Genomic DNA, 19138 nt, shown 5'->3' with positions numbered 1-19138 from the left:
ATTGTTTACTTCTCAACAGTTAGTACAGAGGACTTTGTAGTTTTTTTTAATGATTAAAATTGACAGAGTGAAGGTGAAACAAAATTAATGGCTTTTCCATCATTCTGCCATTTTTCCTCTAGTGTTTTTTTTTTTCCCCCAGCATAGGCCATCAGAAAATACGGTTAACACCAATGACCAAAGAGGTGAATAGATTCAGGGTTTGCCATTTTAATCTAAAGCATCTTCTATCTATCTGAAGCTTAAAGGCGAACTAAATTAATCAAAAAAGAGAGTGAATGAGAAAAAAATGAAACAAACATGGGGAAGTATTTAAAATGGATTATTTTTAATAAAGAGTATCCAAGGAGACCTGCACTGATGTGACAAATTTCCAAGCTATTTTCACTGTCCTAACTAAAGAAAATTTTGGATGTAAATTAGATTGTGAGGGGTTTAATGTGTTTTTTAAAAATTAAACCAATTTTAAATGTACAACAGTTTCTCGGTAAAAATCAAAAAGACTTGACCTTTTGGTTTTTCTCTGTTTGAAGTACCTTACAGGGCCCGTTGAGATCTATACAGAACCAGCGATATTTGATTACAGCGATATTTAACGATTTGAGAAATCTGTAACTTCACTGCTTATAATAAGCAGGTGAAACAGGATGTAGGGAGTTAGGAGCTTGGGGGTGGGAAGGCATAACAACATCTATTTAACCCTTTTGCTTCTAGAACCAAGAAATCCTTTTATTGTAAATCATCAAAACAGAACTCAACAGATAAACCAGGCTCTCTGCGATCTCTCTGGGGCAATTACTTGTGTAAAAAAAAAAAAAAAAAAATCCATATGTTTAGCATCAAATAGAAATCACATATGAAAATAATCACTTGGAAAGTGATGTCATCCTCACAAAATGGCCTCCAGCTGTGTCCTTTATTTCTCTTTCCATCTCATCTTCAGATTTTCCCATGAGAACAAGTAAGCCCGCCATCACGCGTTCATATCAAAAACATGCAGATTCTCTTATTAAACAAATCAGTGGAGTCCCTGATGGGGCTTGTTTTAAAACGACAATATCCATATGTGGTCACTGTATCTTGGTTTATTCATTAAGCAAACCTTTATTGAGCACTTACTGTGCGCCAGGTCCTGTGCTAGGCTTTATGAAGCAACGTTAAATCAATAGCCAGCTGCTTTCCAAAGGTGCTGACAAGCCTGTGAGGGAAATGGGTATGGAAATCAATTACCATTACGCAGCGCCGTAAGGGTTATGCTCCAGGTGAGTGAAAGAAGCCCTGGGAGGGGCGCCTGGGTGACTCAGTCAGTTGAGTGTCCAACAGATCTCTTGAGTTTGAGCCCCGCATTGGGCTCTGTGCTGACAACTCAGAGCTTGGAGCCTGCTTCAGTTTCTCTCTCTCTCTCTCTCTCTCTTTCAAAAATAAATAAACATTAAAAAATTAAGCAAACAAAAAAAAAAGCCCTGGGAGAGTAGAGAATAGACATGTCAGTCAGACTAGGGCAGTGGTTCTTCACCCCATCTGTCTCACACAACACTCCGCCTTTGGGGTTTGCGTATACGAAAAATCACATGATGTAAAATTGTCCATCTTAACCATTTTTAACTCTAGAGTTCAGTAAACTATATTCACATTTTATGAAACAGATCTCCAGAACTTTTTCATCTTGGAAACCTGAAAACCTATACCCACTGAAGAACAACTCTCCTCTCTCCCCTCCCCCTCAACCTCTGGACACCGCCATTCTACTTTCTGCTTCTATGAGTGGGGGACTACCTCATATAAATGAATCAGGCAGTATTTGTCTTTTTGTGACTGGCCTCTTATTTCACTTAACATAACGTCCTCAAGCGTTATCCATATCATACCATGTGGCAAGATGTCCTTCTTCTTTAAGGCTGAATGATATTCCATTGACGTATATACCACATTTGGCTTCTCTATTCATCCATCAGTGGAGCACAGTCTACTTTTTTGAAACATATATTTTGTAATTCCCTCTTTACCATCTGAAATACATTGATAGATGATATACCTAATTTGAAAAAAACATATGAAGCTCTAAATATAATATAAAAAAAAGGGAAATAAATATTAAAACAATTAAATGTATTTCAGTTAATGCTTGACTACACCGGAAAACAATGGACGTAGTAAGGTGCTTTCATCTACATATATAATCCATATAAATCTCATATAAATACAACAATTAAAAATGTGTTTTGATCAGGGCACCTGGGAGGCTCAGGAGGTTAACATCCAACTCTTGATTTTGGCTCAGGTCATGATCTCACAGTTCATGGGATTGAGCCCCGCATTGGGCTCTCTACTAACAACGTGGAGCCTGCTTGGGATTCTCTCTGTCTCCCTAGCTTGCACTCCTTCTCTCCGCCTCAAAATAAATAAGTAAACATTTTAAAAATGCATATTGATGTAAGAGACGGGGCCTGGGCTCAGGTTATCGAAAACAGAATTTTCACCTACATGAATGTCTGAAGGACATTCAGAAGTTGAAGAAGGGGTGCCTGGGTGGCCCAGTTGATTGAGTGTCCAACTCTTGATGTCAGCTCAGGTCACGATCCCAGGGTTGTGGGATCGAGCCCCACGTCGGGCTCTGTGCTGATCATGGAGCCTTCTTAGGATTCTCTCTCTCTCGCCCCGCCCCTCTCCCCTGCTCATCCTCTCTCTTCCAAATTTAAAAAAAACAAAAACCAAAAAAAAATGGCAAACAAGATGCGGGATAATTCATTGCATATAAACTATCCAGGACACTGCAAGATATCTAGTATACACGACCTCTGCCCACCAAGTGCCAATAATGCCACCCCTTTATTGTGACGTTTAAACACACACACACACACCATATCACAAAAATGCCCTCCTGCAGGGCGGGACCTCTTCCAGTGAGACCATCGGACAGGAGCGTCAGGGGAAAGCCTAAACTGAATTTTGAAGAACTGCTAGGAATTAGCCAAGTACATAGTAAGTGCCCAAAACTATTTGTTAAATCAGTGAAAGAAGCCTGGTTTTCAATCCCATTCCCATTTATTTCTTGAGAAACTGTAGCAGTTGTCAACTGAAGTTGACAGTAGCAGTTGACTGTAGCAGACAACTGAAGTTGTCTTTTGCCATAAGCTGGAATAGAATTCTGTATAATCAGTCAGCACGTAAGGTGGAAATCACCAGAAGGCTACCTAGTACCTTAGAACGGCAGATGTCTGATACACGGCTGCAGGCACCGTGGCATCTTGGTCTCCTGAACATGCAGAGCCTAAACAGTCGTGTGAGATGCCATCATCATGCGTATACGTACCACAGACTGTGAACTTAACACACGATTGCTTTTGCTGGCCTGCTTTGAGCTGAAGTGTGTGTGCTTCTTTACGTTAGTGCGAATTTATCAGTCTGTTCTGCCTCTCTGGTGATTTGTCAACAGGATATTGAAGAGACGATGAACACTGCTTTGAACGAACTCCGAGAACTGGAGAGACAGAGTACCGCAAAGCACGCCCCCGATGTGGTGCTGGACACCTTGGAACAAGTGAAGAATGCGCCCACCCCCGCCACGTCCACAGAGTCTCTCAGCCCTTTGCACAACGTTGCCTTCAGGAGCTCCGAGCCTCAGATCCGACGCAGCACGAGCTCCTCCAGCGACACAATGAGTACTTTCAAGCCTATGGTGGCACCCAGGATGGGTGTGCAGCTAAAGCCCCCAGCCCTTCGGCCAAAACCTGCCGTTCTTCCAAAAACAAACCCTACCATGGGACCGGCCCCACCTTCCCAAGGTCCAACAGACAAGTCTTGCACGATGTAAACTCCAGATGAGCAAGGTCCTGTGGGGCGGTGATTTAAGAAACAAAACAAAACAAAAAACGGATCATTGACGAAAGTCAGTGATCCTTAACTTTCCTTAGTTTTGTGCTTATAACTGGAGATTTTTGGCTTTTCTATGTTCTTGAATGTAATGTCGGAGACTAGCTAAATTAACACGGGCATTTGTATTTTGTAATTTTCTTCCTTTTTTCTTAGTAACTGGACATATGTCATTTTAAAGACAATAGAAACACTTAGATTTACTTGAAAATCCAATGCTGCACCATTTGTCACGAAGGCCACACCACTCTGCTCTCCGCGTCGTTCGGCGCTTCAGGTTTAGTGTAGCCTGGGTGAGTCGGAAATGTCTGGATCCAAAGGCACAAGCGTCTGAAGTCCCAGGCCGTGGAGTATAACCAGTGTTGGTCTGTGGCGCTTGGGGGGAATGGCTGGAAAGGGGTAACGGCATTGTTGGGTAGCTGACAGCGAGTACCTCTGAGTCCGTGCAGTGGGACGAGGTCCCACTCGTGCCCAGGCTTGCAGTTGTCACGGTGGGACGTGCCCGGTGGGTCTCTCAGCCCACTGCCTGAATGAGTTGCATGGTTGCCTCTTTCATACGAGTCACTTCCCTGGGTCCAGATTAAAAGCTCAGAGGAAGGGGTCGGACCCTCTGCAGTTACTTCTTGAACGGAACCTAGAAAAGGGGAAAGCTAATCCTCCAGAGCTATCGATGTGACTCCTTCCTCAAGCCTGGGTCAGGCCCCCGAAGACTTCCAGGTCCGTCCCCTGCATTCACAAAGGACTAGAACAGTCTAATTGTAAAGACTTCCTGGTTACACTCCTCCACAAGTTCCTTCAGAGGTCTGTTACAAACTGCCTAGAAAATACTTCCAGCTCCCCTAAACCCCTGTGTTCTCCTGTGGAAATGGAGAACGCGGGCAGCACACAAGTCCTTGGTTCGCTCAGCCTTCTCTCCCGACTAAATGACCTCGGTTCCTTTAAACCCGATACAGAGGCTTGATGATCCTAAGGTGACTCCCCAGCTCTCCTCTCCCATTGGCCTCTTTGAGCCAACCAAGAACTGGCTGTGGTACTGGAGTAAGAGCCATGCTGGCCAAGGTCGGGGGGGGGGGGGGGGGGGGGGGGGGGTCACATGGTTCCAGGAGGAGTTCCTTCCAATTTTGCACCCTGGAACCATGACTTTTTTCTTTTCTTTCCAGGTGGTCTCAACATAACCCAGATAGTCAGGTGAGCTCCGTAAGGTACCCTCTTTCTCTGACATCCTGGCACAGAAACCATTTTCTCTGTGTTTTCCCACTGTCTTAAAAAGGTTGCTTTGAATTCAGCTGTTTTTACTAAGGTACAAATCACCACTCCTGCCAGCAGCAGCTTATATCGTGTGTAAACCTATGAGCATGTTTTCTGCTCTGACCTTGAACGTAATGATAAAGAGAATTTTTTTTTTTAGATAAATGGGTGGCCCAGAACTAACCCCTCTCGACCACCATTGATTTCCTTCTAGCTTTGGTTTCAAACTGGAAGCCATTTTCCTGCCCACCTAAGAGTTGCACAGTATGGACTTGAATCTGTTAGCCCGCTGGTGAATGCCTCAGGCAGGAAAGAATGAGGATCTGTACTAAAAAATCAAGATCATTCCTGGGATCTCTCCCTCAGTTTGCCAGTCTAATCGTTGTAATGCAGAGAGAGATTAAATTAATGACATAGGGTTACCTTTCAAAGTCACACTTCTGATTGCCAGCCAGTGGCCTAATTTCACAAATGGATTGAATCGAGATTTTTTTCCCAAGTATCCAGGTATGGTAAGCTTTTAAATCTTTGAGGTTTCTGAAGCATCCGTTTTGCCCATTGTGAAAACGATGCCCAGTTCAGCATCTTCTCTACCCCGCTGCCATTTCCCTTGAGCTTTAGTGGTCCTTCATCAACTTTAGACACCATGGAGACTCAGCCAGGATTGAGCTCTGAGTAGCACTAACCGTTTTAAACAATCTTCCCAAATTCCTAGGAAATTGAAACCTTGCTGAATAACCTCCCAGTTCTTTCCAGGGTCCACTTGGGTTTCTAGTTCTCTGCTGCTAGATGGGGAAACAGAAGCCGAGAATAAAGGTGGAAGTAATGGAGGAGGAGACTTTAAATCTTTTAGAAACTGAAATGAAAAGGATTGTTAAAAACGGTTTTTCCATCGATGGTGCAAGAGTAAGATGTAAACAGAGGGTTTCAAAAGGGCAGAGGGGTGTCTTCTACAAGTTTTAACTTAGATCTTACTCTTACAAGTTCATGTCTTCAGATTTCTCCCTGGCAGTCCTGCCCAGACTCTCCCCTCTTCAGTGTTTACACCGCTGATGAAATGAGGGTTGCCTTTCCAACCACCAAATTAGGGTTCTGCTCCCTTAGGTGGCTGCTCTGGGGCCTCAGAGGCTGTGCCTTCTTGCAGGAAATTTCTAATGCTCCCCCATCACTGCCTTACCCATCTCTCTCTCTTCTCCCTATACCCCTGTGACACCTTGAGGCCTTCTTTCTTTTTTTTTTTTTTTTTTCCAGTCTTTTTTATTTGTTCCAATTCCCATAGAAGGACATGACCTCACAGGGAATAAGGATTCACCTATTCTTTCTTTGTTTTGGTAAAAGTCTTCAGATTCCAGGGAGAAGACAAGGTGGCCACTTCACAGAGGATCCAAAATAACACCCTGAAAGCTCATTAAAAGCTTCTGGTGCATTCGCCTAGTGCATGGCCTTCTCTACAGCCACACATCTAGTGGGGAGGAGGAAGCATGCAAAGGGTGGGGAGGAAAGGAAGAATCCTTGAGATGTTACACCCCCAGTTTCAAGGATCATATTGTTCTTCGTGCACAGTTTGGCAAGGGGGTCATTTTGATGATGGGCAGACGATGGTTCTACAAAGATGATCAGACTCCACTTAGCAAGAATATATATTCACAGCTGATATAACTCTGTTCATGTCCCATCCATAGAACTCACTAAGTAGGCTTACAAGTTGACCTTTTGGTTTGGGTCAGGGGTATTGGGAAAGGACTGATTGATAAGAGAGAGAAAAGGTACTCCATACACATTTTCTGATGCGTGTTCTGTAAATCATTTGAACCAGTCCAGTGGCCCTTTGCAGAGCTCTGTATTCATGTTTAGGGTCAGCGCTATCGGTCAACCGTTTTGCACGTTTTCACACAACATAATCTGACTTTGGTGCCCCTTGAGCCATCCATAGAATAATTTAGAGCAGGCTCCCACTTAATCTACTGCAGGAAGCATGAATAGCTCTCAGCGGATGTAGAGCGAATGAGTCACATTGTATTAACCGAGTTTTCTTTGTACTCTTGCCATTCCCAAAATGGGCTTATAATTTAAGGAAAAGATAAGAGTGGGAAGGATTGTGGTCTCCCCAGCATTTGGGAATGACATGAGGTCTACAAAATGAAGAAACTTTAACGTGATAAGTACAGCCTCTAAAATTCAAAAAGCCCACACTGTATGTTAAGCAACTGGAATTTAAAAACTTAAAAAAAAAAAAAAAAGGTAAAGAGCCCATAGGTCTATTGAGGATTTAGAAGACTTCAGATTTGGGATCGCATTCATTCTCGTCCTGACCACAGTAGTGAGACACCGTAAAAGCGGGAAAAGCACTCGGATGAGCCTTGCTCTGAGTTGCCCATCGCTGAGGCCACAGTCCCGGAGCAACTTAGATGCAGAGGCTCATCCGTGTGTACAATAGAGCTCCCTACTCCAGACAGTCCCCTGAGCTGAAAACCAAACCTCCAGCTGGGCTGAGGTGTCAGGCTTGGTGCAGGGTGACTTTGGCACCCCTTTATTCAGATCAGTACAACAAACTGGAAATTGAGATTCACTTACCCTAGTATACTTTCTTTAAAAAAAAATAGTCTATGTGGTATAATCGAGATGGGTACCTGTATCTTTAAATTACATAGGGACTTTTGTATGTTTAAATAAGTGTACCGGGTTCCATAATGCTTATCTTAGAAACTGTTTAGTAAAAGAAAATATATAAACCGTGCATTTGTGAATGCCCCCTTTAGAGCATTCATCCAAGTTCAGTGTGTAGTGTGATGGTTATTATAGATGTTTAAAGTATAGTAAGTGGCTGTGTAACAGGAGAGACTGCTAAAATTTACCTACGGAATTAAGGGTAACTCCTGCCCACGTAATTAAATCAGTATTGTCCTTTCCTGTCGGTTTGATCAATTGCAGTACTGGTAGCTTCCTGCTTGTGACTGTTACTAATCGTGTCAATGTACATCTGTAGTATGTACATGTGAAAGTGCCTTTCTATTTTAGAGGAGTTTTAGCCTTGCTCTTTACTGTCACCCCATCCACCCCTCCACTCTTGCGTCTGGCCCCCCTGCCCCAATTCCTACCGCCCTGTCGAGCGCCCCATCCACCCTTCCACTCCTGCTCCCGGCCCCCTGCCCCAATTCCTACTACCTATCTGAGCGGAAACTTCCTCCACGCTCTCCCTGCTTCTCTGTGACCCGTCCTGTGCCTCGGTGCTCAGTATCGTCCGTCTTGCATCCTTGTCCGTCATCAGACTGTCTCGTTTTGCTGGTAGCCGTGACTGTGCCTTTCCCGTCCGCAGTGTCCCTGTGTCCTCCCTCCCGCTGTCTCTCTAGCTGCTGCAGCCCACGTGTCACCTGTGATCTGTGCTGCCTCCGTTACAGTTCCTCGGCTCTGAGGCGGGAATTTGGGGGGATGCTTTTACAGTTCTGGAAGAAAAGAAATGTTTTGTTAATCTGTTGTGACAATGCACTTTTATGTATAGTACTGTACATTTTGGCATGTACCATTCCAGGCTTCAATATACAGTCAGGTCTGTTCTTCATGGTGTATCTTTATAATAAATAAGATAGTTCTGGCTGCCTTTGTCTTCTCAGTGATTCTCCGTGGTGTTTTCATTCCTTTCCTTTCTTTTTCTAACCACTGTTAACCCCCTGGAGAGCTGAGTTGCATTAGACGGTGGGAAACTAACTTTAAAAAAAAAAAAAATGTTTCTGTCTCACATGCATTTTTATTTGTGCACTTGGAAATGAGACTTCGTGGACAGGGCCTTGACCATGAAGCCAGAGTTTTTCAGAGGATGGCTTGGAGACCCCTGTGCAGTAAGGAAAGGGAGAGCAAGCAAGCCTCCTAAACACTAGCCAGATTGAAACCTTTCCCTGGAAGAGGGTTCTTTGGAATAGTAGACCTTGTCAAGGCGGTCTTTGGTTTCATTCGAATATCCTGAAATGCAATCCTTAGGTAGAGATTCTGTTTAGAATGCCCCATGTGTTGGTATTTTTTTCCTTCAAACATTTTTTTTTTAAACTAACCCTTGAGGTCTGTCAGTACATAATAAAGAGTGTTACAAAATCATTCGCAATGTACAGGGTTGAATATTGGTAAGAGATGTGGAATTTTTTTAATGACACATAAATCCAGGGGGGAAAAAAGATTTTATTGGAGTATAAAATACACACAGAAAAAGTGCACAAGTCATTAGTGTAAGAGTTTGCAGAGTACTACTCTCCTGCATCTACCACCTACCCAGATCAAGATCTCCAGTATCCACTGCCTACCCAGGAGATCTGGCCAACCTTGTGCCTCTCCAGTGTAATATCTTCATGAATAACACCATGGTTTGCTTTGGCCTGTAGTTTTCACTTTCTATAAATGGCCTCAGAGTATATACACTTTGTGCCTGGTTCCTTCTGTTGAAATGTTTCTGAGAGTTGTCCATGTTGTTACATATAACTAGTTTCTTCCATTTTGACTGGTGTATTGAATTCTGTTTCATGAATTTGCTCAGTTTCCTGATTAAACTTTGGGTGTTGGATGCAGAAATCTTTAAACATGGACAGAACAAATGAGGGGCGCCTGGATGGCTCAGTTAAGGGTCTGACATCGGCTCAGGTCATGATCTTGTGGTTCGTGAGTTCAAGCCCAGCATCGTGCTCTGTGCTGACAGTTCAGAGCCTGGAGCCTGCTTCAGATTCTGTGTCTCCCTCTTTCTCTGCCCCTCCCCCGCTCACACTCGGTCTCTCTCTCAAAAATAAATATTTAAAAAAAAATTTTTTTTAAACATGGACAAATGAATGGGGGGAAAGCCACCTGTTAAAGGAAATATTTTCCCACAACGTTGTGGAATGATGTTTAACTAAGCCCTTGATTGGAAGGGCCTACCCGAAAGCAGGTAGAACCGTCTTAGGACCAGAGTTGGATTTAGAGGCTTCCCCACAGGAATGAATGGGCAAATCAGACTATAGGATTATTCCAGGAGAGACCCCATTATCCTGCATCACCCTCTGATCCAAAGGCCTCCACCTGCCACAACCCTCTCCATGTCTGCCTGCCTCCTCACGTCCCTCACTCCAGAATTAGAGTCCCAAAATGTGGCTGCGCCTGGTTGTCAGCTCCCACTGTTCATAAGCCGGCACCCTGTAAGAATATTAGCAAGGCAGAAAAAGGACATTTTCTGGCTTTTGCCTTAGGTAGTTGGGGTTCCTAATGTGGAAAACTCCCTAACCATGATCTAAAGTGCCAAAAAAAAGTCCTGGAAAGCCAAAAACAATGGCAAATTCCGTTGGCAAGTTCCATTTTACTGGCCATATGTCTCCATTTGGCTTTGGGGAAATATGGTCAATATACCTTTGAAATAATCATAGTGACGTTCACGTGTTTCTACCTAGTAGAAAGCTTGCCTTTTATTAAAACAGTCATTTCCTCAAGGTTAGTCTTCAACAAAAGAAGCTGGAGATCTGGGACAAGGCTGGATATCAAAATGTCCATGTGCGTGTGTGTATGTATGAGAAAGCACAAGTGAGCACTCCTCCTGGAGTCCTGAAACAACATGCTTTGTTCAGCGTTAGTATCTTGAAGGAAGTTATGACATGATCCACAACATCTCCAGCTCTAGGATATTTGCAACCTAATTCTGGTGGCTAGCAGGCACATTCTTCATATTCATCAGCTCTCTATCGGGTGTGCCCCTGGGGGTGAATGCCTTTCTTTTGCTGCTTGGGTGTTCGGCTAATGTGAGGACTATCGATGAATTACCCTCTCAGCGATAATGCATCGTGTTAATCTTTTGTCTTTGACATACCCAGGGAATATCTTGCGTAAGAATCATGTCCCTCTAAATGAAAGTGGATGCTCATGTCTATAAGCTAGAGGAGAGGAAAGCGTCATCGATGGTCTCGTGGCATATTTGAAATTGTACAATGATGTGACACTAACTAGAAAATGAGATCTGGGGTTCTAGGCCTTTGATGGACTACATCCATTTAAAAAAAAAAGGCAACATGATCAGGATTTGTAATAGAAGGTGTGGTCTTTGAGCCAAAGATGATTATTGCATTAGTAACTGAATATCAGCAGATGCGTTTGAAGAGGGAAAGGAATTTTAAGTAAGGCAAAATTGTGATCTTGTCCTAATTCAAACTCACTTATTGGACCTCATCAAATCAGCGACCCAGCCTCAGTTTCCCAAAGAGAAATAATCCACAGTGACATTTAACACATTATCTTCTAATCTTAAACGGTGCCTATTTTTAGCACAGTTGAATTCATATTCTATATATACTTGTGTACCCCTGTTCGGTTTTTCTCCCTCACGTCAGTTCACATTAGAAGTGTCAGCGAATGTGATTTTTCTTAATGGCTGTAAAATTTTGTAACATATGAACATACCGTGATGTACTTCGTCATTTTCTTATCCTTGAGTGAGCCTATTTGCAGGTTTCATTTTTTCTGTTGAATATTACGTTGTAGTGAGCAGCTCCATACACAGTCATTGTCTGCATTTTTGAACCATAAATTTAGCATGGACTCCAAAAGGTGAAAGCATTGATCCAGAGGTTGTAAGCATTCCCTTAGACTCATGACAAATGCTGCCAGAAAGACTGCACACGTTCACACTACTACCAGCAACATGAAAGGATATGCGAGTTTAAAATAGCGTCGTGTGTCCCTTTGCCGATGCAACAGGTAAATGGTAGGTTCGACCTACATTCTTCGGGGTATTTGTTACGTGCACACTCACACTTCCAGAGTGAAAAGCTCCCGGTTTTACTCACTTCTCTGTCCTAAGTGTCATATGTATCACTGTTGTGTCAGCTGAACATCAGCCAACGAGGCTTTCCTCGGGCACCTTTGACAGACCTAAAAACCAAAGCCACTTGCTTTAATTCCAAAATACACGCTGCTCCTCTGATTTCCGATCTGTTTTACTGACTTTTGCTCCGTGTTAACCTCATTCTGTGTCCACTCCCTTTTGCCTCAACTCTTGCAGTAGCCTCCTGCATAGTTTTTGGGGGTCTGTTGTCTCCCCTTTGCAACAACTGTCTACACTCTTGCTAAGCAGCTTTCTACAAAACAAAACAAACTAACGATCATTGGACAAGCAAACATGTACTACTTACCAGGCATTGTTTTCAACATGTTAATAGGTGTGGCTGGATGGCTCAGTTGGTTAAGCCTCTGACTCTTGATCGTAGCTCAGGTCTTGATCTCAGGGTTGTGAGTTCGAGCCCCACGTTGGGCTCCACACTGGACGTGAAAGCTGCTTAAGAAAATACGTTGAGAGGTGCCTGGATGGCCCAGTCAGTTAAGCATCTGACTTCAGCTCAAGGCATGATCTGCCCCTCCCTTGTTTGTGCTCTCTTTTTTTTTCTTTTATTTTTTTTTTAATGTTTCTTATTTATTTTTGAGACAGAGAGAGACAGAGCATGAGCGGGGAAGGGGCAGAGAGAGAGGGAGACACAGAATCCAAAGCAGGCTCCAGGCTCTGAGCTGTCAGCACAGAGCCCGACGCGGGGCTTGAACCCATGAACTGTGAGATCATGACCTGAGCCAAAGTCAGGTGCTTAACTGACAGCCACCCAGGCACCCCTCCGTCTCTTTCTCAAAAATTAATAAACAATAAAAAAATGTTCAATACATTTTTAAAAATTTATTAGAATTCATTTAGAAATAAACATGTTAATAACGCCTAACATGTATTGAGTGCCAGACGCCATTCTACAAATACTAAATATTAGTTCAGCCCTCACAGGAAAGCCAAGAGAAAGAGCTACAGAGGGGTTCCTGTCATCACAGACGCTAACCACGGGCAGGGCCAGGGTTTAGTTCTGAGCTGCCTGATTCCCCGGGGGGCTGTGCCTGTAACACTGCTGCATCCTGCCCCCTGGATGATGCTCCTGTCCTTCCCCTCCTCAAAGCCACCCATGACTCCCCACCACAGGCCCCGAACTTTGTCTTCTTCCCTCCGTATCTTCTCACCTAACACGTAGCTGACTAGTAAATCGGTGAAACCACAGTGACGATGAATTCCTTGTCTGCCGTCCTCTGCGGCCTGCCGTGTCAACCCCACTGCCCACCACTTCCTCTCAAGAACCTTTACTTTTCGGCCCAGTCACGGCACCTTCCCCTGAACGCGCCGGGCCTCATTCTCCCTCAGCCTACCTCACGTCATTCCTTACTCTAACGTGTCCCCGACCTCGCTCGAATACCTGCCTGTTGACTTAATGTTTATCCTTGAAAACCCAACTAAAATGTTACGTCTTTCATGACGCATGCCCCAAATCTCTGGGCGGCCGTCCCTTTCTCCTCCATGCTTCCTCCCATCAGGCCCTCTCCACAGGCCGTGACTGAACAAGACGCGCAGGCTTCCTGGACTCGTGAGGTATATTTCCTGGTCGGAACACAGGCACTGAATAAGCAAGCCGACAACTATGTCAGCGAAATAATTTCAGGTGCCAACACCTACTGTAGAAAGCAAAGGCGAGGCGGACAAGGGTGAGAGGATTGAGGGCATCTGGGAGGGGAGCTTCAGATGGGACGGCTGGGAGGTCCCCCCTGAGGTGGTAAAAATCTGAGCTCAGGTCGGAATGATGGGAAGAAAGTAGCCACGTGAAAAGAAAGATTTGGCACCAGAGGGAGCTGCTCGTGCACATGCCCTCCACCTCTGCCGGGTCACAGCGCTTAGGGAGAGAAGGTCACCACGACTGGAGCCCGGCAACGAGAGGAACCGGTGATGGAGATGGACGATGGGCAGAGACCAGGATGTGGAGGCCCTTGGAGCCAAAGTAAGTTAACAGACTTAGATGTCATTCCAAGTGCAAGGAAAGCCATCGGAAGGATCTAAGGAATGCAACATCACCCACCGCTTTCCACCCACTCTCCAAAACCACAAGGACAGATCATCTCACACTTATTAGGATGGCCATGGAAAGAAAGGGAGGGAGGGAGGAAAGAAGGAAGAAAGGGAGAGAGGGAAGGAGGGACAGGAGGGAAGGAAGGACGAAAAAAGAAAATAACAAGTGTTGTCAAGGACGTGGAGAAACCGGGATCCTTATACGCTGTTGGTGGGAATGCCGAGTGGTGCGGCCACTGTGGAAAACAGTGTGGAGGTTTCTCAAAAAATTAAAAATAGAACTCCTGTGTGATCCAGCAATCCCACCTCTGGGTATACATCCAAAAGAACTGATAACAGAATTGTGAAGCGCTATTTGTGTATTCATGTTATTGCAGTGTTGTTCACAACAGCCAAGACGTGAGAGCAATCTGTCAATCAGCAAATGGATGGATAAAGAAGATGTGTCAGGGGTGCCTGGCTGTCTCAGTCGGAAAAGCATGCAACTCTTGATCTCGGGGTTGTGAGTTCGAGTCCCACGTTGGGTGTTGAGATTACTAAAGCAGTAATAATAAATAAATTTGAAAAAAAAAAAAAGGATGTGGCATATACATGCAATGGAATGTTATTCAGCCTTACAAAGGAAGGGAGGAAGTCCTGTCACCTGCTACAGCACGGATTTTGAGGACATGATGTTAAGTGAAGTAAGCCAGTTACAAAAAGACAAATACTGAGGTGCCTGGGTGGCTTAGTCGGTTCAGCGTCCGACTTCAGCTCAGGTCATGATCTCACGGTCCGTGAGTTCGAGCCCCGCATTGGGCTCCGTGCTGACAGCTCACAGCCTGGAGCCTGCTTCTGATTCTGTGTCTCCCTCTCTGTCTGCCCTTCCCCTGCTCACACTCTGTCTCTCTCTCTCTCTCTGTCAAAAATAAATAAACATAAAAAAAAAAAAGACAAATACTGTACAAGTCCACTTAGGTGAGGTACCTAGAGTAGTCAAAGTCTTAGCATGTAGAGTGGTGGTGGCCAGGGGCTTGGGGGAGAAGGGTGGGGGAGCTGTTCAGTGGGTGTAGAGTTTCAGTTTTGCAAGATGAAAACACAACAGTGTACAGATAGTTAATGCTACTGTAGTGTACGTGCAAAATTGGTATGATGGTGATTTTTATGTGATGTGTTTTGTGCAACAGTAAGAAAAAAGATCACTCTGGATGCTGTAAGAATCAGTTGGTGGTGGGGACGTAGGAAGGAGATGGCAAGAGTGAGGTAGGATAGCATGGTTAAGCACGAGAATGAGAAATGGCAGTGGCGTGGACCAGGTAGCCTTGCAGATGGAGAAGGAGGGATGCATTGGGAGTACATTTTAGAGTTAAATCAACAGGGTTTGCAGACAACTTGGATGTGGGGATAAAGAAAAGGGAAGAAGCAAGAATGACTCCCGGGTTTTTGTTTCAGAGCAACTGGGTGGGCGATAGGGACCTTTACTTGGGAAAAATCAGGGAGAGGAAGAGGTCAGCAAGAAGCGCGCAACCAAGATTTCAGGATTGGACATGTGTAAGATGGCTGTTAGATTTCCAAGGGGAGACATCTAGGAGGGCAGCGGATCTGACTCAGGGCAGATATTTCTGGTCAGAAGATGCTAGTTTGGTATTTAAAGGTGTGAGACTGGAGGAGATCTCCTAGAAATAGGGAAGAGGGCAAGATCCCAGAATCAGGCCGCAGTAGAGCCCCAACTTGCCGAGCTTTGGTGGAACGAGGGGTGAGCTGAGGAAACTGGGAGGAGCAGCCAACGAGGAAGGGGAAGACCGGGAGGTTATAATAGTATGTTATGTAATGTTATCAGGGCCAGAAGCACTGTCCTCTCTGCTTAGGAAATTCATAAAACTTTCTGGGATGTCAGGGTGCTTTATCTTCTCACCTCGCGGAGATCACTTCTTCAAAGAGCCTTCTCCTGATCCCCCGACCTAAAGACATGCCCCTTGCCACCTGCCCTAGTCTCAGACATGACACTGACTCTGGCTGTTATTAGACAATAAAAATCCTTAGGATCATTTTAAGTTATAAACAGTCTTAATTCCCTCGTTTATGATGTTTGATCCCATGTAAATCTTGCATTGAATTTGAACGAACATTCTCTTCCCCAACTCCAGCTGGGGTCCACCACAGAGGGGGAGCCAAGACCTAGGAGAGAAGAGGGGGCAGGAAAGTTCTTACTTGATCGGTACCATCTGCTTCAACTGGCCTTGTGCTTACACCAGAGCCAAACATGGGCTCTTTCCTTAAAGAAGTGCTTTGGTGAGTTTTTGGAGAAGCCCGACCCCATGGGTCTCTGCAGGATCTCCCCCCACAAGTCCCCTGATGTATCTCTCTTCTGGCTGTTTGCTTATTGCTTCCTCAACAGGCGGGAATCCAGCTCAGGTCTGCTAGGTTCTCTTCTCACCTCCAGACGGTCCTTTGACCAAGACCTAAGGTGACACTAACTCAGCCTTCTTTTGCATAGAGCTTGGCCCACTTCATGCATTCTATGCCCTGCAGCCCCTGGAAGCGCAGAGAGCCCACACTGCCACTTCATCAGCACCTTACCCCAGAGATCTCAAAAAGAAAGTCAGACTCCGCTCCACAGTGTCCCTCAACTGTAGGGGATATGTACCAAACTTTTGGGGGGTTGCCCATAGATGCCCTTCTCACTAAAGTAGAAGTGAGCACCAGGCACCCCAATCTTCTCCTTTGAGGGGTGCTCACAGCACACCCACGCTTCTCTGTAAAAGCCTCTTCATAAATCAATCTCCTAATATCCAGAGTCTGTATACCACTAGAGGAGAGAGACTTTCACAGGCTTTTAATGAAATTGTTTGAAAATGTGCATGTTGATTTGGTCTCATACGTTGGAATATGATGTTTTGGTCCCTTGATGGAGCTTCCATTTTTATATCCTGTTACATAGTAGTAAATCCTATATGAAGAAAATAAAGCAGGATAACAGAGTAAAGGGAGATTGGGAAGTGTTGTTTTATTTTATTGCAGAATAAAACCATTTAAAATGGGTTTACTTTAGAAAAGGTAATACAGCCACATGAACCCGAGACAAAAATATATTAAAAGATAGTCAGCGAAAGTCTCCTTCCCATCCCTGCCCCCCCCATTCACCTGTATCTCCCCACTCATCCTGCCTAAGTAACCTGTCTAAATGCTTTTTTGTGTGTCATTACTGTCTCTTTATATAAGCAAGCAAACACAAGCATGAATTATTCTTATTTTAGCCCCTCCTCACACAAATGGTAGGATGCCACCCATGCTGTTTCGCACTTTGTTTTTTTTTTTACCTCATTGTATATCTTGGACATTTCCCATATCAGGACTTGGAGATCTTCCTCACTCTCCTTTAAGGCTGCGAAGTTAAGTAAGTAGTCCATTGTATGAATGTTCTGTAATTTATTTAACCTGTCCCCTATTGAGGAACATTTAGTTTGCAATCTTTTGTTACTTCAGATAATGTTGCAACAAATAACTTTATACTTATGTCATTTCCCATGCATGTAAATGTATCGGTAGGATACTTTTCTAGGAGTGGGATTACTGGGCCAAAGGGAATGTGTGTTTGTGATCGGGGTCACTATTGCCAAATTGCCCTGCTAAGGGGCAGTACCAATTTATCTTCCCATCAGCCTGTATCCAGGATGCTTATTTAGCAGGTTGTTGGGGCAGCCTCTCCATAGAGTTCACATTTGATCAGCAATCTGAATATCAAAAAGGAGCCATCCATGTAAAAATCTAAGGGAAGATCATTCCAGGTAGAAAGAGCTGGGGGAAAGGTCTGAGGCGGAAATAAGTTCGTCATGTTGGAGGACCAGCAAAACTGCCAGTGTGGTGGGTATGTCACGAATGACGGGGGGGGCCCATGAACAAGACAGGTTGACGGATGTAACGGGAGCTGGATCGTGCAGACCCAGGTTGGGAGTCTGGATTTTATTCCACATGGCATGGGAAGTCATCATAGGCGGGTTGAGTGGAGAAGTGAAGTGATGTGTTTCCATGTTAGAAGATTATTGACTGCTTTTTTAAAATGTCTGTAACTGTCTTGCTCATCAGAGCAGACCAAATTCCTAATAAATACAATGTAAACATCCCTCCTAAAAGCCTCTTCTCAGCAGAGATCCAATAAAACTGTGGCTACACAGGGATTAAAGACAAGCCAACCTGAGTGAGGCACGAAGACCTAAGTCACAGGATAGGCCCATACTAGGTACGTTTACAAATAAGAAAAGGGAAAGGACGCCCATGTAAATCACAAAGGCCTAGAACCATTATGAACTCAGTCTTGCCTCCAGCTGCATGCAGAAAGTTGACATTCCTGTTTTTATTATGCATTCCCTGGTCCTAGATTCCTTAACTCGGGAAGAAGACCAGAATTCTCTAGTTCATGGGAATGCTTCTCCTGACCTGGGCTTATCCTGCCCTGAGCTTACGTCGTTCTCCCTTTCGGGTTCCGTATCCACGATATAATGGCAAAAGGACAAACAGAAAAGTTACATGTTAACAAGTCGATATATCTTGGACTGCTTAAAATAACTGAATTTTTAAGCCAACTCTCTAGGGCTTTCCTTAGAATAGCCAGAAGCGAGACAATGATTTCATCTGTCCTAACGGTTGGACAGGGTGGCAAATGCCCCCAAACAGACGCTGAGTTCGGGAAAGGTATTTCCTTCACCCATTAGGCCGGCGATGGAATAGATATATCGCAGTATATTGCCTTTAGCATCTGTTTTTACTGAAATGCTCCTTTACTCCTTCACTGACACTGTTGGGACATCGGAGTCCTGTGCCAACGTGGACCTTTGTCTGCTTGTGTCAGCTGTGACTATTGTCGATTTGCTCCTTCAGAGGACGCTGCTGCCTTAGCGCCCGCGTCTGGTTCGACGGCCGAGCCTCGGTCAGGCACTGCGCTTGGGCACAGCTCTCTGAGGCCGGCGACTGCTCAGCTGTTGGGGCCTGCCTGCCACACTCAGCATGTGAACACTGGAAGGAGCCAGACAACTTCTACATCCCATAAGTACTCGGAAGTCAGGAGCTCTATCGAGGGGGAGGAATGAGAGCCTGGAAAGGAATAGATCCACTTTTGGAAATCCTGCTGTGTCTGGTGGCTGGGGGTTAGGGCTCAGGCAAGTGAACTGGAAA

At 44.7% G+C, this 19138-nt stretch overlaps 1 protein-coding gene across 2 annotated transcripts in view; it reads left to right on the top strand.

The window, feature by feature from the left end:
- SRGAP1 (SLIT-ROBO Rho GTPase activating protein 1) overlaps positions 1–8728 on the top strand; it is a 284228-nt gene extending 275500 nt beyond the window's left edge. For both annotated transcript variants that reach the window (XM_040491526.1, XM_040491525.1), the window contains exon 22: positions 3437–8728. In XM_040491526.1, the coding sequence (XP_040347460.1) occupies positions 3437–3814 (378 nt within the window). In that variant the 3' untranslated portion in view covers positions 3815–8728. The remainder of the gene's footprint in view (positions 1–3436) is intronic.
- Positions 8729–19138: the final 10410 nt, after the last annotated feature.

This window comes from Herpailurus yagouaroundi, unplaced genomic scaffold (genome assembly GCF_014898765.1).
Source record: "Herpailurus yagouaroundi ecotype Mexico unplaced genomic scaffold, PumYag 182, whole genome shotgun sequence".
Lineage (NCBI taxonomy): Eukaryota > Metazoa > Chordata > Mammalia > Carnivora > Felidae > Herpailurus > Herpailurus yagouaroundi.
Note: the sequence above shows the minus strand (reverse complement) of the source record. Positions and strands in the feature narration are given on the sequence as shown.